General features: G+C 41.8%; 1 protein-coding gene across 1 annotated transcript in view; it reads right to left on the bottom strand.

The window, feature by feature from the left end:
* Positions 1-4,820: 4,820 nt before the first annotated feature.
* The window catches only part of ARPP21 (cAMP regulated phosphoprotein 21), a 102,842-nt gene continuing 80,840 nt past the window's right edge, over positions 4,821-26,822 (bottom strand). Inside the window, exons 20-21 of the mRNA XM_006097077.3 lie at positions 7,397-7,542; positions 4,821-6,332 (exon numbers count right to left, since the gene is read on the bottom strand). Of these exons, the coding sequence (XP_006097139.1) occupies positions 6,075-6,332; positions 7,397-7,542 (404 nt within the window). The 3' untranslated portion in view covers positions 4,821-6,074. The remainder of the gene's footprint in view (positions 6,333-7,396; positions 7,543-26,822) is intronic.

Here is a 26,822-nt window from a genome sequence, read left to right as displayed (position 1 = left end):
CTCGCATCCTCTGCCAGTAACACCAGCTGACTAAAGCCACTGATTTGAACAAATCAATCAGTTGCTTGAAAATATACATAAGATTAGATAGAAATAGATAATAGATGTGGATACCTGTGTGTTTAAAAATATTGTAAGACACAGAGTAGATTTTGAATAACTAGAGGCCCCCAGGTTCTCTTTGCCTCTGTTATACATATTCCATTTGTAACTTTACGTTTTTGCATGAAGAGAAATAGAATACAGAGTAGAATACAGAATAGAATACAGCTCCCTCCCTGCCGTAAAGTCAGCTCCCTGAGCCTGGTCACTCTCCAGTGAGGATGACATGCAGGCCTAGCTAAGCAATAAATCATAAAACGATCCTCCTGCAGGTTCAGCTACAATTGTTTTCATCTCCTCTTTTTTAAACACGTCTTTTAATGGCATCTCCCTGCTTCTCCCTTAGGAAATGATTTCATGGCATAATTGCCCTTGCTTCGAGTGAAATTTTCTTAATGTCCAATTTAAATTGCTGCTTTTTCAGTCGCAGGCCATTGCTCTCTATTACACTGCTATTAGGCACCTTAAGTAACTCCTCTCTCTTTTGAAAAGGATGAAATTGGCTTGTGCATCTCATTGGAAAATGTGGCCTCAGTCTGATAGACTAAAACTTGAAAACACTCGGAAAAGACAGGTAGATCGTGCTATTTCTTCAAACAAACTGGCGATTTTCCTGTGTCTGTTTTTCATCAGTTTAGAAACAATTCATGGGATTGAGTTATTTGTGTCAAACAATCCAGACTGTGCTATGTACCTGGTGTTTCTTCCAATGTCCCTGTAATGGAAAGGGAAGCACACTCATATTTCTTCAGGGAAACGTGGACCTGCATTAGCCGTCTTTTATACAAAAGGGGAGAACACATTTGCACAGACAGGTGTCTATTGACTTTCTTGCTTAAGAACACAGGAGAGGCAGCTGCCAACTCCATATACAAAAGAAATCAAACTGTAGGAAGTGGGGGTCTTATGATGCATCATGGCAATGTGAACGTTGATGGTCTCCAAGATATTAACACACTGAAAACTTCGGGGAAACAGAGGAAGCAGTATGGCCCTAACTGGCCACCACCATAGCCAGAAGTATTTTCTAGGGCAGTGATGGCGAACCTTTTGAGCTCGGCGTGTCAGCATTTTGAAAAACCCTAACTTAACTCTGGTGCCCTGTCATATATAGAAATTTTTTGATATTTGCAACCATAGTAAAACAAAGACTTATATTTTTTATATTTATTTTATATGTTTAAATGCCATTTAACAAAGAAAAATCAACCAAAAAATGAGTTCACGTGTCACCTCTGACACTCGTGTCATAGGTTCGCTATCACTGTTCTAGGGCCATTCATAGGGGGCCACTGGATCTTCTAGCAAGAAAGTGAATCGAAACTTTCCAATAAGCTGCTCTATTTGAATACCAGGCCCTCTATCTCTCTCTGCCCTATTTTCTCCCTCCCCACCCCTGCAAAGCCTCCAGTCCCCTCTCTGTACCCGACACTGAAGGAGTGAAGCTGTGAGCACTCAGAACGACTCTCCTCCAACCAGATGCTGCCGGGCTGGGCCTGTGCCGCACCGTGAATCCCTGCTGGGTTTGTTCTGTGACTGTCTATCCAATCCAGTTGCAGTGTTCACCCCTATTCAGATTCATGTCTTCCCCTGTTTGCTCAATTTCTGACCTCGCTCCTCTCCTTCTGTGCCAACATGGAGAGTAAAATGGAATAAAGCAGCAAAACAAAACCAATCAAATAACAAACACAAGCATCCCGGCGCTCCCTGCGCTTCTGGTGAATATCGTGTTAGAGAAGTCGGCCTCATGCCCAATGGAAGAATCAGATCTGTGCGAGGACATCAATCAGGAAGTGATTTTCCTCTACAGGAGATTATCAGATGCCTCTCACCCCCGCTGTGTGCACACAATGCCTAGAGCAGGAGGACCCGCTCAAAGAGGGAGACGCTCTTACCACTGATATCACAAAATAGTGGCAAATCGTTCTGTAGAGAAGATGGGAGGTCACAACACCCCACAGAAAACGCGTGATACAGGTTTGAACTTGAGACAAACACTGAAGTTGAGAACTGTAGGAAAATAATCTCAAAGCTCTGAAGAGAACAACTTTCTTGGTAGAGAGGGCTTGGGGCAAAATCACATGGGAAGAAGCAAGGATTTCTGGTCTTGTGTAAAAGTGGCATCCACAAAGGTACAGAAAACAATTTTATTTTTTTCTGAGGCATAATGAATAAGAGTTCTCACCTTTTTTTAAAAAAGAAGAGGGAATAGGAATTTGATATCAGATTTCACTGCATATTATATATTGATACCAAATATACTATGATGGGGACTTGGCAGCCTTCCCATGCTGTCTCCAACTTCGGCTCAGTCTTCTTTTGTTTTACCCTGACAGGTTATAGTAACCTTGTCTTGTAATGCAGCCTAAGATAGGGCACTTACATGCAGGCGTTTCTGTCCAAGAGGCAAAAACAAGATACACACCGCTAAAGCTTTGCCATGCATGCAGTGAATTGCTAAGAGTTAAGACTTAGAAGCTAGTACTGGCTCTGACTTATTCCAACCATGCTGTAGCTGCAGCTCAGTGCCAGACCTTAACTATCGTGTTCACCCCCAGTTGCCGAGGGAAGAGCCTTTTCAACTCTAATCCATCCTGCTTCTTGAGGCCCATACTTCTTTATAAACTGTGGCTGAGATCATAATTACCTTTCATTCAAACATCTTCAGAAGCTTCTGTTTGCCTGTTAACTCTTTGGCTTTCAAGGTCATGCCAACCAGGCCCATTATGAATTTCCAAATACTCATCCTGTCCCCTCCTCCTATCTAGTCACCTCCTACTCCAATCAACCTGAATTATGATGCTCATGTTTCCTGCTTCTTTCCTTTTCTTTCGGGCATTTTTCTTGCCTGGGACTATAACTCTTCCACCATCATGTCTGCATGCCCAAATTTCATCAGTGTGGTAAAAAGCCTCATAAAACCACAGCCCAAAACCATCTGCTCCTTCTCTAAAAAAACCTATCTTTAACATGTATTTTTCACATGAGACCTGTGACTAATTTCCTATACTTTTAGTGATTTATAGACTGCTATAGTTAATTCTGAAAGCTCATAAACTTCCTAAGAGCAGGGGCTTTACCAACTGTGGCTCAAGGTCTGGAAATTAGTAAGTGCAATAAATGAATGCGTAAGTCTCTCACCCCTGTCATACTCACATAGAGTGTACAGAATCATTAGAGATACCTATACTTATATATAGAGCTATTACTATAGTTTTAGATATAAGTATAAATACCAAGTTCTTCAATGTTAATAAATTTGAAAATAAAAAGGTCTAGAAATATTGGCAATATGGCATACCTTCTAGGTTTACACATTCATGGAGGAAGTGTGCACTTAGTCACCAAAAGCTATCGGAAGTAGGGTTGTGATATTGCATTTTTATATATAACATGGCTTCTATAGAAATACAGTAACTAAACTTGCACTCTTGTTTTGGGACTCTACTATGATTTTTAAAAATCTTCTTCATGATATTAGTCTTTTGATATAGTCTGTGATAAATGGATATTGTGTTCAATTAAGTTTGAGGAACTGTACACATTATGTCTCCCTCTTGGAAATTCATGACATAAACTGATAGATTAAAGGCTTGCATAAATCAGAAGGTTTTTTAAAAGATCACTTAACCTTCATCAACCATGTCTCCCAATTATAATTGTCTATGGTCTTTTTCATATAACAACTACAAGTATCCTAAGAAAGGAGTCTTCCATGGAAATAAAGGGTGTCCCAAAAATCACGCAAGAAGTAATTTTGATAGAAAATACAGGTTTATAATGAAAAATAGTAAGTTTTTTATTGATTCATAAAGTATACAGTATAGGGTTATGTATGGAATAGCATATCGGGCAAATGGCCTCCACAGCTTTCTGGCACATACGCACTCTTTTGTTACTGCCTAAGCAGCCGCATTTTTGAAGAACAATGGTCCGATGATGCCTTCAGCCCAAAATCCGCACCAAACAGTGATACATTGTGGATGCATTAGTTTCTCAACAATCACTTGTGGATTTTCTGAACCCCAAATGCAACCATTTTGTTGATTAACCAAGCCATCAAGATGAAAATGAGCCTCATCGAAATTCAGCCACATTTATGCAAAACGGTCATGGAAAATTTCAACAAAAGAGTGCGTATGTGCCAGCAAAGGTGTGGAGGCCATTTACCCAATATGCTATTCCATACATAACCCTATACTGTATACTTTATGAATCAATAAAGAATTTATAATTTTTAATTATAAACCTATGTTTTCTATCAAAATTACTTGCGTGAATTTTGGGACACCCTTTAATTGAGAAACTGCTATTCTAGGATATTGCTTATATATTACTTAGGAAGCCCAAACAATTTGTTTCAATTTCAGCTGTAAATGACCAAGTTGGCTGTGATGCTAAGTGGGGATTATCCAGATATATTTTGCACATCCCTCTTATTGGTAATAATAGTTTTTAGGCAGAGAGTATTAAATAACAAAACTACTAGTCCGGTGCTATGAAAGTAAAGCAAAAGCTCTGGGATTTTATTCCTATAAAACCTATCAGTGGGCCAAAGCTGACATTCAAAGTTCTGCTATTATTTGTCAAGTCAATCTTAATTGCAGCATCTACAGGAGAGTAAATGTTTTGGAATTAGACAGAAAGAAGGCTCTTTTACTTTTTATTTTATTTAAAACATTTTTATTGATTGATTTTTAGGTAGAGGAAGGGAGAGAGAGAAAAACATCGATTTGTTGTTCACTTATTTATGCATTCCTTGTTGATTCTTGTCTGCACCCTTACCCGAGATCGAACCCACAATGTCGGTGTGCTGGGACAGTGCTCTAACCAATCAAGCTACCTGGCCAGTGCCTGGAACAAGCCTCTTTAAAGAAGTTTTTGCCAATGTTCTGAATCTTTGTGACTAAATGATTGCTATATTTTACCTTATTCAGTTACTGGGACAAACATTAGCCTCTGAGTCAAATACGAGTGGCAGGTGACATCGTATGACCCAATATAATCAATGGAATTAGAGCATCCCCCTTCTAATTTCCCCTTAAGAGAAGAAATCTTATTTCCCAGGTAGATGGAACTTGAATGAAGGTAAAATAGGGTTTGATATAGGACTGCTGTTACCAAGACACTCAGGTTTTCCTAACTGGGGAAGAATAGCTACATGTATTCAATAGGCCTAATACTAAAACCAAGGTATATATTTCAAAAATGTGAAGTCAACGAATGGATGAAATAGATGCCATCTCACTACTGGGACCCCTGTCGTATGAGGACAAGGGATTGCAGTTGGCTAAGTGTTTGCCTACAATGTGATCCCAGTTCACTTACAAACCCCTGGAACATCTGTTCTGTGCCTTATTCATGAAATAGAGCTCAAAGGGGAAACCAGTGACATATAAGCAAACACATATTGGAAGAGAGAGTGAACCAAACTGGTGGTAAAAACATGACCTTCCTCCATAAGGTCAAATAGTTTTATTTTTGATTGAACACTACAATACAGTATATATCCATTAAAAAAAGAAAACTCTATAGTGTATATAAATTATTCCTTCCAGTCATCAATTCTTTGCTTTTCCATTACAGCTTTGGTACAATATGAGTTCAGTATATAATTTTTAAATACTTTTAGCATCACAAACTCAACACAAAGTACAAAACTAATAATCCAAATTAGGGATATTATGGTCTACACAGTGGTATTCAGTGGTAGGAGAAAATCTTACCTTGATGAATTCATGTCACTAGCTAAGCTATAAAGGCATACCTAGCAGACATGACAGAAATATGCACCATTAACCAGCTAATGTGTGTATTAGTCTTTGTTTTGTTTTGTTTTTTTACAGAATACCAGCAGCAATCATTTGAGTGTTGAGTGAATAGTTAAGTCCTCAGCCAGTTTTCCCATTTTTGCTCCTCTTCCCATAAAGGCCATGAGTAATATCTGAAGAAATGTACCACAGCCAGAGCGCTCAGAATTTGACCTGCCACCCGGCATTGCTCATACTCGCACAGTTTGTCCTGCAGCTAGCTGACATCACGGGGACAGTGCTGGAGGGACAGTGTGGGCCAATCAGCCGAAGGTTGTTCTGAGGGGTCGGCGGTGTGACGTTACAGTAAACAGGCATTCCAGTGGCTGAGAGTGACCCTTGACCTGTCTGGTTAGGTAGCATGATTGGCTGTTGGTATGACTGCTGGGGCAGTCCTTGAGAACCCTGGGTCATTGGCACCTGCAGAAAGACACAAGAGAGAACTGTTCGTGAAGAGGTTATTTTGGGGTGTGCAACGAGATACTGTGATGTCGTGAAAAATATTCAAGTTTTTGGGTTCACGGATCTCAGCTCTACCTTTTATTTGCTGTTTCACATTGGACAAGTCACTTAACCTCTCTGATTTAGACCATTTGCATAATGTCAGGTACTTCAAGTGCCACCTAGGGGATTGCAAGGATGATGTACGATGCTTAGTACATGTCTGGCATGCAGAAGACTTGCAGAGCTGTTAGTTCTGAGCTTCTGTCCTCTCTCTTGTTACCATCCTGGGACAGCACTCTGGACCTCCATTCTGGATTTCTCTGTTGGGAAAGCCATGCTCCTGTTCTGGTATTACGCAAACAAAGTGACCCAGAGCCAACTGGAGCAAGAGGGGCTTTTGTCCCAGGCACCTAAGTCCTTCTCAGCTTTAAAGAACATCTAACATGGAGCTGGAGGTAGACATTGACACAGTGTGAGTAAGGGCTGTCAGGGCAGGAGGGCTGAGGATAGATTCTTCAGGGCCAGAAGTACCTGGTTACTTGGTGCAGCTAAACACAATGATTAAAGCATTTTACTATCCTTCACTTCCTCTTCTAGAGTGCACAACACTATGGAAATGCAGTTGTTAGGCTCCATAAATGTCCTTTGAATGAATCTGAGATGCCATTTTAAAATCTCATAACTTATAATTGTAGTAAAATGAAGTTTTGGGGGAGTATGTAAAAAAATGAATGGTAATTTGAGGGCTTTCTCCCAATAAGCAACATTTCTATAGAATGCCCAAAGGTCTTCATCAATAGAAGTTTGGACTAAAGACTTTTCTTGCATGAATAGAAAGTTTATATGGAACCACACTGGCAAGGCAGGCACATGCCACAGTAATTATAGAAGCAGGCATTTCCCATGTTCTATTCGTCCGTTAGAACCTTGACTCAAAGTTAACCATGAATAGTGGCTGTGCCTAGCACCCACCCAGCATGGGGGTGTACCCACAGCCTGTTGTTTGGCCAGTGCTATGTTATAACCCTACTGATGTGCACCTGATAAGAAGACATTGTTGGGTAGGAGACCATCACACTTTGCACCGGAGTTCCTGGTTGGTTGCTCATGACGCTCTGACTCTGAGCCTGCTGCACTCCCATCAGGCCTTGGAACCCCTGTTGACCAGACAAGACGGGCTGGTAACCTGCAAAGGAAAACCACCTTTTGAACTGGTTGTGCCAGGAAAAACACAAGTGATATTTGGTGGGGTGAGAGCATTTGTTTACAAGCCAATCTTCAGACATCTCCATCTCCACATTAGGAAAGTGTTACCCAAATGCTTGCTTTGTAAGAATGCTTTTTTTGGGTGGGGGTTCTAAGAGGGGACAAGAGTACGGCTCTTCAAAATTGACTGATATTTCCATCTTTATGCAGAGTAATCCAATGAGCATGTTGTGCCAATGGTAAATTCATGACAAACACAGGCACCTCTATTGACATAAGTTGACAGATATAATTTATATCTTTCCTATGTCTTTTGCTTTGGTTTTGATGATATTTGGAGAATTCACAGATTATCAAGTTCTTTTCTAATTAAATTGACACACACTTTTTCACCTTTCTGCATAACCTCATGTCACCCCTAGGGCACCAAACATGCATTCTACTTTCTGTGTCCTCATGAACAAAACGATTCCCTCCCTGACTGATTCGATGTCCTTTTCCTTAGACAAAAGACCACAAAAGCAAGTGAAAGGAACTGCATGTTTTTGTTCTGTGAGAACATTCTGGTAAAACACTCCAATATGTGACCACGTACATGTAACAGATGATCCAGAAGGCAACGTGTAAAAATTTTATCTGTTTGTGTCCTTCTGGGAGGGTAATTGAGTTTCTTTTCTTTTGGTGGGCCAGCATTTATGTGTTCTAATTATTTTAATCACCACAAGTAGTTTAAGTATTCTTAAAGGAAGGCTGTGAACTGTTCTTGTACATGTTGGGGAAAAGTGACGATTTAGGTGAAATGTTATGGTGGCAGAGAAATGAAACAAATTTGCTTCCTGCTGTCAACAAGGTCCTTCCAGAGCCCAAGTTACTAAATGCACTGAGTACCTAGGAATCAGTGCAGCTTCTTTCCCTCTCTCTTTTTAATCTTTATTGTTGAAAGTATTACAGTTGCACCCCTTTATCCCCCATTTACCTCCTCCACTCCACATCTGTCTCCTCAACCCCCAGACCTTCACCACACTATTGTCTGTGTCCATGGGTTATGCATATATGTATACAAGTTCTTTGGTTAATCTCTATCCACCCACCCACGCACTCCTGCCTTCCCCCTGAGATTCATCAGTCTGACTCTGGATCTATTTTGCTCATCAGTTCATTTTGTTCATTAGATTCCACATATGAGTGAGATCATATGAAAGTTTTCTTTCTCTGATTGGCTTATTTTGCTTAATAGTGTTCTTAGCATAATACTCTCCTGGTCCTTCCATGGTGTCTTAAAGGGTAAGCGATCCTTCTTTTTTACAGCTACATAGTATTCCATGGCATAAATGTACCACAGCTTTATCTACTCATCTACTGATGGGCACTTGGGCTGTTTCCAGATCTTAGCTATTAGAAATTGCACTGCTATGAACATATGGGTGCATATATTCTTTCTGGTTGGTATTTTGGATTTCTTAGGATATATTCCCAGCAGTTGGGTCTCTGGGTCAAATAGCAGTTCCATATTTAACTTTTCTGTGGAAACTCCATACTGTTGTTCATAGCAGCTGCAGCAGTCTGCATTCCCACCGCAGCTGCTTTCTTCATACAATTCTCTGAGGGAGAATCTTTAAGATCTTAGATTTTTCTCAACATACATTAAAGTAAGTCTTACAACTAGATTTCAAAAACTGGGACAAAAGGTAAAAAAATTCCTAATTGATATGCATTATTAATAAATAATCTATATTTTGAGTGCATGTGAGAGTTTTACCTTATATTGAGGAAGGTGAAGAAGGATAAAATTATAGTATAGTCTTTATGGAGGACAATATTTTCCTATCCTTGGCCATACAAAAAAAGTATCTTCGTCCATTTTAGAAATATGTGGAAACATGAATTGCCAAGAGCCACTGAGTTAGGAGGTCAGCTATATTCATCAAAGGGATGACACAAGGAGTAGTCAGTCTGGACGACCAGAGAGAGAGAACTTGAGAGGCCTGCCTGTGCCTGCAATCAGTGGGTGGAGCAAGTATGTAATCTAGAAAGTCACCTTTTGACTTTCTCTACATGTCCCATTGTTTTACGTTCCTATTCCTCGCCTTCATTTTCATAGTTTTAATGAGTGATTTTGAAGTTTTATAAAGTCACCACCTATTAAGAATACAATTAAGAGTGGTGACCTCCCCCCCCACCAGCCACACTCTGCCCACAGTACACAGTGACGGCCTTCCTTTAATATGCTCTGCGGGTTAGACTAGTAACATCAGCTAAAATCATTTACAGTTTATACAGCAGGGAAAAACCATCAGACTAGGAAACAAGAAATGTGACTAAGGCCATGTCACCGTCCTCACTACCTCCCAGAATGTCTCATACGCAGAGACACTTGGGAGAAATTTCTTTTAATATTAATTGCCCATAAAAAATGTCTTCTATTATTTCCCATTGTCTAGGTCTTCCACTCTAATTCATATATCTGTTGACTCTAAAAAAAGTCTGTTGCTGTTTTACTATTTCGTTTTTACATTTCTCCTAGCCACACACCATTTATTTTTCTGGAGGTAAAAAGGTTAGCCACACCAAATTCATCGTAACAGTAATTGTGAAACACAGAAAATAACTGGGTATGGTGGTGGAAAACGTAGGCCCAACAGTCTTCCTGGCCATTTAGTTCTATAGCAAAGGGTAGGCAGTGTGAACCCATTCTGAAGTCCCTGTGATGGTAAATATAATAAAGCCTTATTGCCAGATGAAGAGTCAAAGTACAGGTTGAAAATTAGAGAAATGTCCTACATTTTTGACTTGCATTTGGTCATATGGTGAAAGGCCAGCTGGCCTCAGTGGACCTTGGCAGAATACCCACAGCTATCATGTAGACAAAAAGAGGAGAGGACAGCATGGGAGAGAGGGGGTCAGGAGGTGTGTGTGTGTGGGGGGGGGAGTTGCTTCTATTATTTATGTATTTGCTTAGTGACTCCTCCCATCCTTTCACGGAGTCTGTTCAAAACTGAATAGAGGTGGCCTAGGAGAGAGTCACCATTATACCAGCTTTAAGCCCAAACTGGGGTGAAGAGAAAATAAGTCTTACGATAATAGAGATGTGATGACATTCAACAAACAGAATGTTCTGGAAGGCACACATCAGATAATATTCAAGGAAAGAAAAGAGCAAGGAGGTGGTGTGGCCGCTTCCCAGTAAAGGGGCAGAGTCCGTGGGAGCGCGATTCATCTTTGCCGAGAGCCCAGACCAGACGCAGAGGCTGCGTGACTCCCTCCCAGGGCCCCCTCCGTCTGATGATTTGTGCACTTTAATATTCAGTTATGCATAGCAATGGGCTACCAGCTCTGCGCTGGGCTTCCCACAGTAAACACACTTAAGGCAAATAAAGATTTATGGGGGGAGCGAATGAAGCTCTACAATTTTGAAATGAAAACTTAAGTATAAAGAAAGCCCAATTTATATTCATGAATCCCATTCGTTACTCAATTTGCTCTCCGGGCAAGAGATTTACACCTGGAATGGTTTAATTGGAGGTCCCATTTCTGTAAATTATGTTACAGCAGGTAGGTAGCAGCGTGGTCCTTCAGACAGGAAGGAGGCCGTGTGGAATGTGAATCTGAGCTCCGGTCCAGAAACAGACAAATAGAAATGCGATAGCAGTGACCTAAGAATGAACTGACAGCGTCTGCCTGGGACACAGCACACCCGAAGGCAGAGATGGCAACCTGCTTATCTCGTCTATTCAAATGAGAAATGTGTTCCGGTTTGTCAATTCTCAGCTGTGAAATGATCAGTTTTTCATATTTATTGAGGATTAGCAAGATAGAATACATCTTGGGAAACAGAAACACCACCAGTATCTACCCTGTAGGCGTGCTATGGAGACCATGAAGACATTAGTGATTTTTATTATTTCTTTCAGTCAAGATTAATTCAATTTTCAAGTCACATGCCTCCTTTATTTTCTGGTGGTAAAAATGTTAGGAGTGGACAAATGCCTCCTAGCAAGTAGAAGAATGCATCCCCCTAAGATGGAGGAGTTATAACATTTAAAATGCCTGGGTCTCATAAATCTGAATATGTAATAGTGTTTCTACTACAATACAACCATCATTGAATATTATTTGTAGTTTGAGTATAACTCATTAATATTCTGTCAAGGAATGTAAATTGGGGATTATAAATTGGCATGATTACGATCGACATTATTTAAGCTCGTACTTTATTTGAATACTTTGTTACAGATCCAACATTTTGAAAATGAATGACAATGACAAAGTAGTAACCTGTACTTTCAGGTTTTTGTTTCCCTGGCTGCTGGTTTTGGAGGTTGAAGATGGGGAAAGGGTGTAAAGGGGACAAATATCTACAGAACAAATTAACTGAGAAGCGAGGCAGTTCTTATCACCTCCCCAACCCGCCCAGGCAGGGTAATTTTCATGTTGTGTTTATTAAGGGAAGTCTCCTTAATATGGTAGAAGGTCTTTGCAAATGACTGAAATGAATAACCTGCTAATATAAAAATCACTGATCTTGGGAGAGTCAAAATACAAATGTTTCTCCAAGTTCCTAAGGAATGAGCTAGCTCTTGGATTCAGAATCCAATCTCTGCTGTTTGCACATAATTTTGTGATGGGGTTGCAGTAGCTCAGCCGTGGCCTAGCTGGGGAACAATACGAAGAAGAAATATGCTTTTGCAGGCCTGCCTCTCCCTTTGCTGACTTTTTATAGTTCCCGCATTGCGCCACTTTCCAATATCTGCCTGGTTTGTTCCTTGAATTCTATCAGTTCCTCTACACTTTCATCTCCGTTGAAGCCTTTCCGTTATAAACTAGCTAACCAGCTCTACTCGGTGATCACTTACTCTAATCCAAACAGTGAATGAAGAGCTTTTCCCGTATTGTCACAACAATCCTGAGAGGCGGTCACTGGTACTAACCTTTTATAAAAACAAAACTGTGATTTAGAGAGATGTAGGTACTTGTCTGAGGCCACGCAGCTACGAGGAGAGAAAGCTAGACTATAAGTTGTAGTTTTCCGACTTTGGCATCCTTGCTTTTCCTCATTAGATGGTAGGACTACTTCTTACACATTCTTCCAACTTTCATACCTTAACATAACCCCTTTAACGTGGCAGATGCTCAATGGCCATTTACTGTGTTAATTGTTTTCTCAGTAGTTAAAACAATTGAGCAAAGTGGACAAGAGTTATGATCTACACTTCGCTGAACAAGATCTTGCTAGTATCCAAGAAAGAAAATCAAAGGCAAAGCATAATTGAAATCAACCCAAACCTCTCAATAACAGTGTTAAAATTTGTCACTCAAATAATGGGGCACCAGACGCACAACTGGGCTAGAGTGGGGTGGGGTTAGTCGGGTGGACTCTAGTCCTCTCATTTACCTCATTAGTTTCTAATCAGCCGATTCTATAGCTTTCAATTTCTAGGACCTTTTCAATGAATGGCTCTCCTCACAGTCTCTCCTCATTGTATATTTCCTCTGAATTGCTTTATCAACATGATATTAAAATATAAGGTAAAAATAATTTATTTCCACATGAAATGTAAGATCAATTTGGTTATTTGACTATTCTAGGCAACTGGTTGTCCTGAGGACAGTCTCTTGACTTTTGGAAACAAAAATAGTATTCATATTTTGAATGATAAAAAATAGGTAAGAGAAAAAAGATAAACAGAGACTGCAGAATAATCTAGTCTGTCAGATGAAGGCCTGGAGAAATCAAGATCCCCCAGGCCACGTAAGCTGTACTTTGGGAGATTATAGACTGCTGTCATGATGCTTTGTAATGCTGTGAACATCATGGATTTGTTCCCAAGGTTTACTTTGTTGCTAGGGCACTGTCTCTCAGAAAGGAAGTCCTTTCTAGCTTCATCTGCCTATGGCACTCCGGTGCTCTAGGTGGCTTGGGAGGGGAGAAGAGAGATGCAGCATGATAATCATGGTATCCCTGTGGTTTCCTGAACCAGGGGTCTTTGGGCACTAAGGAAGGCACCTGATTTCATTGGTCTTTGCAGAGCTGTCCTACTCTAATACAAGTCCAAGGTAAAAAAACCAGGTGTGACAATGTAGGCCAAGGGGGGCCAGCCCTGAGAAGCAAGGAATGAATCTTTTGAAGCATTCTCTATGCCAGTGGTCTCAACCTTCCTAATGCTGCAACCCTTTAATACAGTTCCTCATGTTGTGGTGACCCCCAACCATAAAATTATTTTCGTTGCTACTTCATAACTGTAATTTTGCTACTGTTATGAATCGTAATGTAAATATCTGATATGCAGGATGTATTTAGGCGACCCCTGTGAAAGGGTCGTTCGACCCCCAAAGGGGTTGTGACCCACAAGTTGAGAACTGCTGCCTATGCCAACCTCCCAATGTATGAAACCACAAACTCTAATTAGGAGTTTTAAAATGAGAAAGTACTATAGATTAACTGGAAGCCTTTGTTAATCTTCAAACATATCCAAAAATTAAGATATTGGATAAAAATACCTAGCCTGGAAATCATAATCAGATACTATTCTGTTCTTAGGTATGAAGTAAAATAGCATGAAATAGTCCTAAGAATTCAAAAAGAGGAGGACAAGAAATTGCGCTTCCTCCCCTTAAGATCTATCATGACTTCTTTCGTCTTTGTGTCAATGTCGCCTTCCCCTTATTGATGGACACTCACTGCATCTATCCTTTCTTTTGCTCACCATTTATAATTCAGTGGCTTTAGTTTCTCAGGAATAGATGCAGAATGACCTGCAGGGAGGCTCGTGGGGAACAGGGTAATGCAGCACGTGTCCCAGGGACGACCAGTCCATCCTAATGAATTTGAGGAGAGCTGGGACAGGCCGTGTGTGGAACCAGGCTTCCTGAAGCAGTCGTTTCCTTCGTACGTGCTCTTTTGCTCATTAGCTTTCATACTGCACAGAGTGTACTCCTTAAAAGCATCTTTACTGTCCCCTGAGAACATCCGCGCATGCATGGGTCATTTTCTAATGGCAACACACATCAGATGAACCATCCTATTACTGCAGGCTCGGGGGCCTCTTCGCTGCAATTACACCGTCCTGATCCATGTTATCGCAACCACAAAGCTGGTTTTCTTTCTTTTTTTTTCAAATCAGGGCAAACATGAGAGACATTGTTAAATGACTAGAGGAATGGGTCATGCACGGAATTTCAATGAATGCCTCTGAGGGAAGCCAGCATTGAATTCCATTTTAAATGGAAGAGGCTGTCATATTATTGAAGTCATTCTCTGAACTTTTCGGGCCCGTGGTGCTGTGCTGACAGCCAGCGAGCTTCAGCGACCCAGAGGGAGAAAAGCTGCACGAAGGCACACAAATGTTTTCGTTTCTTAATGAGGCTGTGTGGCTTAGAAGGAGACGTGAATTCTCGCGTCACATTCTTACCCCTTTACCAGGGTTCATTATGGGCATGCTTAGAACCAGGCTGGGTGGCAGCAAACTGCTGCTGAGGCAACATGAGGCGTCAGGACAGAGATGGCTCTAATAACTGCCCCCCCTCAGTAACATCTCCCCTGGTGGGTATTTTCATTGACGAATTGCTTTTGATCAGTTGGATAGAATGGGATAATCATGAGGTCAAAAGTCATGGGGTCAACACCATTGTGATCAAATTACTGTCACTGCCAGATAGCTACAGGGTGTAACCTAGCCCCGGCCCACTATTGTTGAAAATAAGTGCTATGGGCACAGATTCAATCTGTAGAAATCTACTTATCACTATAACAGGAAAAATTACCTCATAGGCAACAAATAGTGGGCTAACAGTACAGTGTCCTCCTTATAGAAAAAATAGTGTACATTATTTTTCCCAAGTAGTCCAAGATATCTATCTCAATTTCAGACTGGCAGGCTTCTTACCCAAAGATCATTCTAGTGGTGGGTTTAAACAATAATACTGTCTCATGATGGAATCTACTGGAAGGCCATAATCCAGGGCAGAGACAGTGAAGACATGAACTAAGGCAGTTGTGGTAGGAATGGAGAGAAGAGACACTTGGGATGTGAGCTGTCAGCAACTGGCATCTAGGAGTTTTAGTGATTCACATGTTTGATGGACAAGAGCTTGGATGAATTGACTGTACCATAATCATGACTATTCAGTCGTCTGCTGTAAAACTGAACTTTCTGATCAACAAAAACCCTGATTTGTGGTTCTTGATAATTTTCCTGGTGTAAATATTTCCACCATGGCCAATTTCAAGCTACATATAGCTTAATCGGCTGGCAAAATTCCCTGGCACCCCCCCCCCCCCGCCCCCGGCCTTCTCTGTGAGCCTGAATGAGAGAGCTCTGGCTCAGTGTCAAACAAACTTTCAGTTCACTTACATTTTGTTTCTTTTATCCTTTTTTTCTTCAAGTCTTGTTTACTATTTGTTTTTTGACCACTGATGTAAGAATGACTGTAAGCTACTCAGAGCTTGTGCAATCAGTGAAGGCAGGCATAGAAATCTACAGTACACTGGATGTCATTAGATAGGAACACGTCTCAGATGCATGGACCACTTCTGGTGTGAGTCAGAAATGGGATGCATGTGATAGAAGGTTTCCAGGAGATTGTTTGAATGTAGTATTAGAAGGCTAGCAGGTGTTTGCTAATGGGGTGGGATGAAATGGGAATAATCAAAATAGAGCAGGTATAAACATAAGGACTAGCCTGTGAGTAACCCAGAGATGTGAAAAATATGGTCAAGGTGTCTAAGTATTTAGAGGTGGCAGCAGATTAGAGATGGGGAGAGGAATACAGGAAGAGAAAAAGGGAGCTGGACTCAAATCCTAGGGCCTTGAAAACCATTTATAAAATTGGAATTGAATGTTGAAAGATTAAGAGTGCCATGTAAGGTTTATAAGCAGAACAATAAAATAAGGAACAACCACTTCATAAAGTTTCTTCAGGAGTCACTTGGTGATTGCATAAGTAGAGGTAGGGAACTGACTAAGAGGGGCATGGCAACAATCTAGGGTACAGTCAGTGAAGACATGAACTAAGGCAAAATGGTAGAGATGTAGAGAAGGAACACATTAGAGAGATACTTAGCGTGTGAACTGTCTGAAACTGTCATCTCTGAGCTGCAGGGAGGGTATGAAAGAAAGGAAAAACCCAAGAACAAATCCCAAGGTTCTCATTTGGTGAGAGAGTTGATGGTAGTGCCGGTGCCTTGGCCATACATACAAGAGGGGACAGTAAGTGGAGATGATCAGTAAACACATAAGCAAAAGAATTTTGGAGCTCACAGAATTAGGCAAACAGCTGGTCTCAGAGATACAGATGTGGAAGTCATGAAGACATAGCTGCTCTTGGAGCCAATATATTTATGAGCTTGGTATGAATTTATGTATGCTAACTATAACCAAAGTTTTCCAATGAGAATTTTGTAAAGTTTTCATTATGGAGTTTGGGGAACATGACTTCCAATTCCCTATTATCCTGTCTCTTCATCAATATTCCAACAAAGGCCTCAAAGGAAAGCCCTTCTGGGCACCCCATGATGTCACAACTCCAAACAGCAATGGAGAGGTACTTCCTGTTAATTTACATAATCAACTCCTGATTATTCTTAGTAACAGCAATAAGAAATATCTTGTATCTCACCACGTGGGAAATTGTTATTTAAATTCATGGTTTTTATCTTGATCGAGACAACAATCAGAAGTCTTCCAGCTTGTGCACACAAATACAAAAATGTGCTTATCTTTTCAGCTGGCTGGAATTGGAGGCTATGGTCAACACTTAAATCCGATTTCACAATAATTAAAGTGAAAATAAAATTGAAGGACAAATGGTCCGTCCTGAAGACTCTTTCAATCATCCCTCTAGGGCAGGCTGTCTCCATGGTGACAGAGCAGTTTTATTATTTTTTTTAATAGGCTGCTCCAGGGTAGGAAGAGAAATGGTCCAGATCATTCACTTGTTAACTTTTCCCTTCAACCCACGGCATTTAAGGGGACTACTCACACTTCATCATGGTTAAAGCTTTATAAGCACCCAAATGGAGTGTGAGCATCTTAAGAGAGTCTTAGCCTTTGTGCCTGAGGTTCCCTTCCAGGCCTCAGGGGGGGCTCCCCTGCCTGGTACAGCCAGCTTTCTAAACCTTTAGGCAGAGGAACCTCTGGGCCGGATATTCCACTGATGTCTTCAGTGTAATGATGAGGCAAATACACTCAATCCTGCCTCATCATCTTGTCACTTGCTTCCTGCTTTCTCCCCCCCCCCCCCCACGAAGGAGGTCTTTTCCCTGGATCCGTGATTCTCAGCATTGGCCTGTTTCTGAATCACTTGGAGGTCCAGTTAAAACACCAGTTGCTAGGCTCCATCCCCCACAGGTTCTGATTCAGCAGGTTGGGGCCCCAGAATTTGCCTTTCTGACAAGTTCCCAGGTGATTCAGATGCCACAGGTCTGGGGACCGCACTTTGAGAATCACTGCTGGGCCCTGCCGCTCAATCAAACCTTCTGCCTTGCATTCCTGTTGTTTAATCCACCCCTTTCCCCCTCATCGAGTGGGTGATGGCATCTGACAAACACTGTGGGGGAGGCCACCTCCCTCTCTGACTCCATTTTCACTATCTGTAAGATGGGGACAGTCCTTTCCTCAAGGAAAAGCTGACCAGGGTCAGCTGCTTTCTCTTACCCTCTTTGTCTTTCTGGAAAAAAGAAGTTCCTTCTAATAGCAAATAAAGAGGGCTCGGCACTCTTCCTAATCCCACCTCTTGCTGTTGAGATGGGGCAGACATAGGTCCAGAAAAGAAGGGGAGGAAGAAATATGGGAAGAAGCTGAAAATGGAGTGGAGAGGGAAGAAAAGATGTATCTGAAACATTATGTTTGGCATTCTCAGCTTTATGTTAGCATTTGGTGAGACATCTGGGAAAACAGACTTTTGTAGCCTAGTGTTTTTCAGGACATACCTGTGACTTTGCTAACCAATGGTATGCTCTCTTGCGATTGAGCCTCAGCCTTCATTTGGCCTAAATGAAAAGCAAGCACCAAGAGACTAGGACCTCGCCTACTTTCTCTGCTATAGCAGACATCCCATCTTCGCTGCTTTTCTGAATCTCTTCTTGGCCTCATCTAAGCTGCTGTCACTCAAATGGACGGTGTACAATGGTTCTAATACCTCCTGGTCCACCAAGCTCTGGTGACGATGCTGGGGTGTAGAGGGCTAAGGAAGACTTGCACAGGATTGCACACAGAATTTCTCATACGTGGGGTCAAAATCCCACTTCCCTGCTGGTCACGTTGTCAGCATTCATACTGTAGTGCTTCTCCAAATAGGACAGACTGGACAACTAGGAATTTTTGTTTCCTAGCCACACATCTGTCAGTTCTGCTGCTGCTGTTAGATCATTAATGTGACCTTGGAGAATTCTGTGTACCTGAACTAGAGCTCACCTAGCTGGCTATCAACAGACTTCTCTAAAGTAGCACACAGTAGGGCATTAGGGAGAAAGAAAACAAGGGTTCTGAAGACTCAAAGAAGTTATAATGAGTTGCAAAAAAACCAGAATCAAACCATCTCTTTTGAAACTATCAGCACAACTGTATCCCCATATTTGGATGTAGATATTAGCAGTTATATTTACCAACAGGCAGCATTCTGTGGAGGTCATATAGTGGGTTAGTAGAGACCGCATTTACACTAACTCCATCCAGGAAAAGCAAGCGGTCTCCATTCTTCACTATTGTGTGTGCCTGACTCTACTCACTGAGCTAAGCCCTTTAGATGTGGGAATAGTTATTATTCTCGTTTTACAGAGGACCAAAATGAAGCGCGGGGAACTGAGTAGATTGTTTGGGGCCGCACAGCCCAGGAGCGCCAGAATTAAGTCACTACAGTAGTGTTCTGCTGGTTTCTTTGCCACCGCCTGGTCCTGGCAGGCGACAGAATCCCACTGGAAGGAATCATGGGAGGAGATGTTAATATACAAAACGTTGCCAGATGAGTAGGCAAGTTAAGGAACCAACAGGAGAGAGAGGCACCTGGAGCCTAACAACAGTAGGGAAGGGTTTTCTCCCAGTGGTCTGAGGGCCTCGGGGGAGAAGCCAGTGTACAGAGGCCTTCAGTAAGAGCTGAAGGGGCCATCTGGACAACCCAGGGCACCCAAGGCCGGGGACCGCTGAAGGGACTCTGATCTCTTGCTCCTTCTGCCCTCTGATCTCTTGTCACTGATACCTTCCATTAGGAAAAACACCCCCCTTCCCCACCCCACCTCCCCGGGAAGCACAGGGCAGAGGAACCTGTGAGAGCAGTGTGTGTGGTCAGGCGAGAAAGACAGAGTGGCTATGTAGTGGCAGGAGAGGCAGATGGAGACTAACCAGCAAATCCCTTCCCTTCAGTGATTACAAGAATGCACTCCTGCAAGCTACAGAGTCCAATGAAGATTTTACAGAGAGTCAGATAATAATTTCAGCAGAGCACCGTCTCTTGGTTTTATAGATCTTTTTCCCCTTCAGAAATGATCCTTCTTAACACCTGGTAATATGTCAGGCTGTGCACTTAGCATGACTGCTTTGGCAATTAAGTAAATGTTAACTCTCAAGTTTTTATGTCACTAGATATTAGGGCAGAATATTTGACTCTTTGCCCTGATGCTGGCCTTTCCATTTGGAGGAAATGGCAACGTTTGTCGGGAATTGCTAATAATGTAGGAAGTACTATTAAGTAATGCTACTGTTTAAAGATCCTGTAGGGCAAAGAATAAAAAAGTTGAATTATGATTCAACTCAAGCAGTGCTACTCATTTTGTTGAACTTGACATTTTCCTGCGCTGGCTGCATCTCCAGAAGGCTGAGATCGGATGGATAACAATAGGCAGAGACTATTTCAGGGGAAATAAAAAAAGATAAAAGGGGGGCCTAGTCTATTTCTACAATGATACTTGCATTCCCCGAGCTTATTTGGTGTAGAAAAGGCTCTGCCATAAATTAGTCTCAAGTTTAGTACCTTTAGCCATAATTTTTCAAATATTTAAAGCGGCGATCCTAAGATGAAATAGTGTGAAGGGGTATTTCAAAGAGACTTGAAATAAGCGTTCTGGTGTTAAAGCTGAGTTTCTGCTGCTTCATGGGAAAATCACAGGCTCTGTAATCAGAGAGGGAATGAATGCTCTCCCCCGCCCACGGCTCTGAGACCGCGGGAACTTATCTCGAATCTTTGAGCGTTGTTTTGCTTGCCTGTTAACTGGGGGCTAATAACTTCTAATTCCCAGGTCTCTTGTGAAGGTCAAGTAGATATCGGGTAATGTGACTCACACATTCTTCAGCACCTGGCATTTCCTACGTGGCAGTTGGCATTTGTTTCCATCAAATGGTGCTACATAAATGACAGCATTGTCATTCCCTTCAGAATTATAGCCTAAATGAAAAACAACTGGGAACTGTAACAATACCTGGTTGGACTCCACCTGCCTCTTCTTCCCCGCCAAAAAATCGTGGCACTGCTCCTCCTAGCTGACCACATTCACGCTTCAGTACCCTCAAATTCCTATGAGCCAAGGCCTGGTCAAGTGCAATCCACCTGGATGCCACCATTGTGCTCTTCTGCCCCTGGGTTCTGTGGGAAGTGGAATCAGCGAAGCACTTCTGTATGTGAAGGCAGGCAAAGCACCTGTAGAGCAGCGAGTGCAAAAGGCAAGCTGGTGTGCCCTGGGAGCAATTACTTGGGAGCAGGCAGGAATCATTAGGAAAGGCACGTGGGCCAGGACTCCAAGCGCTGGTTTCCAGGCTGCTGCTTTGGGACAGCCAGGGCGCCAGGTTCTTTAGTTAGAGGCTGTACTCCATGTTTAATCCCAAAGACCGAGGCCTCCTTTTGTTCCCATACGAGAAACAAACCCACTTCCCCTCTGTCTCTTGTCTCCTGATTAAAGCTCTGCTGGCACCTCCCGCGGGCTACAGGCTACATTGGCTGCCCGGGATCCGAGCACTCAGGAAAGGGAGAGCTCCCTCTCCTCATCAGAAGCTGTCTGAGGGCAAAAGGGTGCTGAGTGCATCCTGGGCACCTTTCGGTCCTTTGTGGTGACTTATTAAATAGAGGCCCCTGTCACCACATCACAGAGAAGGTACAAAACAGCTGCCTCCTCTGCTTCCCCAGGCCAGCTCCTCGCTCTAGGCCCATGTTCTGTCTTGAGATTATGACAATGCTTCCCACACCTAGACCCCGAGATCCTTGCAGAGCCACGGAGAACCTCCACTTTAGCAACATTGCTCATCTCTTTTATACTATTTTTTTTTGGTGCTAGATGATAAAGCATATTTTCAGTTGACATTGATTATATTATAGTATTCTTTCAAATCCAATATTTAATACACACACACACACACACACACACACACACACATATATATGGACCAGTTTTACTTTTTTTCCCATTTAACAAATGCACAATTTTCATGTGCTTTTTAAATTAATTTTTAAAAATATATTTTATTGATTTTTTACAGAGAGGAAGGGAGAGGGATAGAGAGTTAGAAACATCGATGAGAGAGAAACATCGATCAGCTGCCTCCTGCACACCCCTTACTGGGGATGTGCCCGCAACCAAGGTACATGCCCTTGACCGGAATCGAGCCTGGGATCCTTCAGTCTACAGGCTGACGCTCTATCCACTGAGCCAAACCGGTTAGGGCTTTCATGTGCTTTTTATTTAACTATGTTAGTAAAAAAACACACCATGATTTGTGAACAAATATCTTTTGAAATGTTGGCCCAAATGAATAATAAAATGGACATTTAAGTTAAAGACATGTTAAAGTATCATAATCGATTTTTAAAATTCTTCTAAACTTGGTGTTATACTTTAAGCACTAAAAAGTAACTGGCTGGTTTTGATGATTTTGTTTTGTTCCTAACTTATGAGATAAAGAAAAGGATTCAGGCTGCTCACTGCAAGCACTTATCCACAGAAAGACACACTGGAGATTAGAGATAGCAAAGTCCTCCTAAACAAACAGTCAGATTGGATACAAATGTCACCACTTTTTTCTTTTAAACTTTGGAATATTTTTGTTTACTTTTAGTCATTAGTTTTACTTAGTATACATTGCCCACAGCAGCACAACATAAAAATTAAAATCTACCTCCTTCAATTCTAACTGTTTTTTTAAATAACAGAGTCAAATAGACACATACGGTCACCCTATATATAACTGCACTGTTAATGCCTGTTTCTCTAGTGTAATTAATATTCTCCCCTTTTACTCTCAAATGTGTAGGAGTTCAGGTGATAATTGTACAATGACTATATACTATAGGGTGTCCCAAAATTCATGCAAGATTTGTAATTCAATTGCAAATCTTGCGTGAATTTTGGGACACCCTATAAATGTATGTATACACACATATGCACACATGCATACATTTATAGACATATACAAACATCTGCATGTGTATACAGATGTGTATATATAAACTTGTATATATACATATATTAGAGGCCGGATGCATGAAATTCGTGCAAGAGTAGGCCTTCCTTCCCCCAGCTGCAGGCACTGGCTTCCCTCTGACACCCGGGACCCCGACTGCCCTCGCAGCCTTGGCTTCGTCTGGAAGGACATCTGGTCTAATTAGCATATTATGCTTTTATTATTATAGATATGTAAATATACTTTTTAAGGAAACTAGTGGAGATTTTATTGAAATGAATTTAGAGGAAGTTTACTCTTTCTGTGTTCCTCATAAATTGCATTGCAACATTTGTTGTTCTCTGTCTTTAACCAATGGTCCATTATGCATATGTGTTAAGCAATGTATGGCTTAGAATTGAAAGTATTTAAATATGTTTGACAGATAATTGGGTTCAAAAAAGTGCAAAAGAAATGAGTGACTGAGGCACTGTGTGCTCTCTCTTCTAATCCCTTCACACAACCTCCCACTCAGTGTCTTCAGAATTCCTTTTCTTGGGAGGGAGGAGGGATGGAGTAGTTATAATAATTTGAAGTATTAATCTTCTTTAAGTTGACAGTTTAATGTTTGCAACAGCAGGTACTTCCAGAAACCCTTAAATCCACTGTTTGGGAATTGCTTCTTAATTTCCTCACTAGCCTACAAAAGGGGGGAGACCAGGGCAATGAAACAATAGGCACCAGTGGGGAATGTATTGATCAAGGACACTGACATTTACCAGAGAGGTCTGTGGGTCTCATTGAAAACACGATGAAAGTCTTGGACTCTTTTTCTAGTCAATTGTTCCCTGACACACAAAACAACATTTTGCATAAAATTTTTTTGGTTTCAGGAACTCCAGAAATGTAGTCACAAAATGCCGAATTTAAAAGTCCTCATCTAGCCAGAAAGATGAGTAATTCTCATTCTTTTTCATTCAGATATCAGACAATTCTAATGGAGTTCACTTCTCAATAAGCTCGCCAGCAAGATGCTAAGCACTAAAAAGGAGTGGTGGTGATGGGGGGCGGGGCTTGAGGAATCCACTAGGAATACATTTGCATTGATGATGAGCATTTTAGAGCATTTTAATGTCACTTAGACAAGTTCAGGCATCTCTGACTGCTCCAAGGGAAACTACCAACCGAAGTAAGATGTTCCTTTGAAACATCTTTGTGAATTGAACATTGAAGGGAAGCCTGATAGGGGCATCCCAAAATACAAGGCGGGACAAACGTGAGTTTATAGTTGTTCGTATGGACAATAACACAACAATGAATAAGGAGCAATATGAGAATAAACTCTGTTTTGCGTGCTCACAACTGTAAACCTACATCTACCCCACCCTGTATAAAGTCTATCATTTACTAGTGAAATGTTTCTCATTTAGTACTATTTTCAGCCCTCTCTTATTAAATGGGTAAGCACATTTGCAGGGTGGGGTGTTTTACCTTGGCTACCATCACAGCTGACACTGAGCTGCGAGGCTTTGTACCTAACAGCCAAGGCAGCACACAGACACCCTCTTACAAAAGTGCTTGATGAAAATGGCGTCGGGGGAACCTCCCCATGGAAACATGGGTGTCGCCGACACCACACCTCTGTGACGCTGCCAGGGAACACCCAGCCACCGAAGCCCAGGCTGAAATACATGCAGCCAAACGTGCAGCATAGCACAATGATTAGTTTCATTATTAACGTACTAAAACCACATAGAGCTGTTCTGTTGGAGAATGCAATTTTAATTAAGGAAAGTTAGTAGGTGAGGGCCCGGGAAAGCCTCTCTGAGGCGATTGCATGACCAAGACTTCCTAAGCGGCCTGGCATTATTAACAAGATCTTGATGAAGGGTGTAGCTAGTTGAGTGGTTTAAAAATAGATGATTCCAACTGCTTTACCTCGGTGTGAAAGCTGCTATTCGATATCTAACACTCAAGACTATACATCTAATGATGTCTCCGTGGAAGCAAATATCTCGGCCTAAGACATTTCTTTGGGAGGAAGCAGAGATGATTACTGTTGTGTTTTGTGGGCACAGATTGTCAAGGCCTGAGGGGCAGTGTAGCCTTGTCAAGACCCGGCCTTGGGAGCTAGACTCCTTGTGGGCCCTGGAGCAGTTTAGCCCTCGCCCCCACACCTTGTCACACCTCGGTTCCCATCACCTGTAAAGTGGGGAAGGCGATACAATTGTTGACAGCAGTCTCCTAGGGCTGGGGAGGATTAAGTGGTAGAAAGCTGTAAGCACACTGCCTGGAGTATGGGAAGCACTCAGTTGCTTTTATTTAAAACTTTAAAAAAAAAAGGATCTGAGGTTAGAAATTCACTTGCTTTTTAAAAGTACTTTCTTACCATGGTTTTTCCCAAAAGGCATCACGCTTTAATAATATTCTTTATCCCTGAGATGATGTACTTTTTACTGATTTTTAACGACATCGTGTTGAGTCCTATGAATAACTAGAAACTCAGTGCCTACTTGGGCTGAAGATATGGCTAAGAAAGCCACTTTATAAAGTACAAAATCCCTTTTTATCTCACATCAAGAAAAAGTAAAATATCTACGAGGAACAGACCGCCGCAGGCAAAAATAATTACAGTCTAATAATGCCAGGCTCCGTTACAGAAGTGAGATTCTGGAAGAGCAGCTGACCCGGCTCCGGCTCGCCCCCTGCTCTGGGAGGCTGACATCCACGCATCAGCCCAGGCAAAGCCTGTGCAGCTGTCCTCACACATCCAACGCCCTTTTCTTTTCCTGCAACTAAGGCATCTGTGATCACCACCCAGATGATTGCCCCAAATAAAGGGGAATAAAAGGAGGGGAGGATTGTATCTTGTAGAGGTGAATTCACTGGACTGGAAAGAAACCAGGTCGGCTTTGAAAAAGGCATCATGGAGATGTGAATAGAGGACCACCCAGGACACTGCCTCGCCTCTGACTGCAGTGAACAGACCCCATCTCTGACAAGGATCGCCATGCTGGTCACTGGGCAATTGCTTGGCACCCTGAAGGTCAGCTCATGACCCTTACGTCGTCGTGTGACCCTGAACTAGTGACAACTACCCTGGGCCTGAGTTTCCTTATCACCGTGTCACTGTATAGCTAAGGACTCGAGCTGAGTCGGACCAGTTTAAGACCTCCTCTGAGTCTAACATTCTATAGTGCAAACAGAATTGCTTTATTGAGGATAATGAAGGAATTATGCCAACACACACGTTTTAAGCTCTGCAAGATGTTTTCCATTGAAATCTCCCTCCTTTTTTATCTCCCCCCCAAGAATAGCTGGTCCTGATACCAGATCCTTCAACAGATGCCCCCAAATGTTTCAAATACATTTGTCAAATCTATCACAGGTTCCTTTCTGACTGTGTGCAATAACCAGATGCAACCAAAATGAGAACTTCAGTGACTTAGAGAACTGCTACACTTGTTACCCAAGAAGATAATATTGAAGCTGAACCAAATCTGATATTAAGTAAAAAAAATAGAACCCTGCCTGATGTGAATTGGATTTTTCCAAAATCTATTCAGATCAGTCTATAACTATATCTTTTGGGAGGAAAAAAAACAAACCAAAAAAAGTCCTCTTGATCTGAACAGAGTACAAAGTCCCAAAAGCCTTTACAAATATACTGTTAATGTATATGCAATGATTTAAAAAGCCACCTTTCTTCTCCTTGATGACAGTCCCTTTAAGAGACTGCATCTGGGTTATGTATCTTTGTTTCGCCATTCTCACTTTGCTTGCTGCATAGCCTCCATGGAGATACAATGCCTGCACACAGAAGGTGCTTAGAAAATGCATTGTTATTACTGAATGCATGTTGATAGAAAAAACAGCATTACCTCCCAGTGTTACCTAGAAT

The sequence above is a fragment of the Myotis lucifugus genome, unplaced genomic scaffold (genome assembly GCF_000147115.1).
Source record: "Myotis lucifugus unplaced genomic scaffold, Myoluc2.0 scaffold_195, whole genome shotgun sequence".
Classification (NCBI taxonomy): domain Eukaryota; kingdom Metazoa; phylum Chordata; class Mammalia; order Chiroptera; family Vespertilionidae; genus Myotis; species Myotis lucifugus.
The sequence above is the reverse complement of the archived record's forward strand: the minus strand, read 5'-3'. Positions and strand labels throughout refer to the sequence as shown.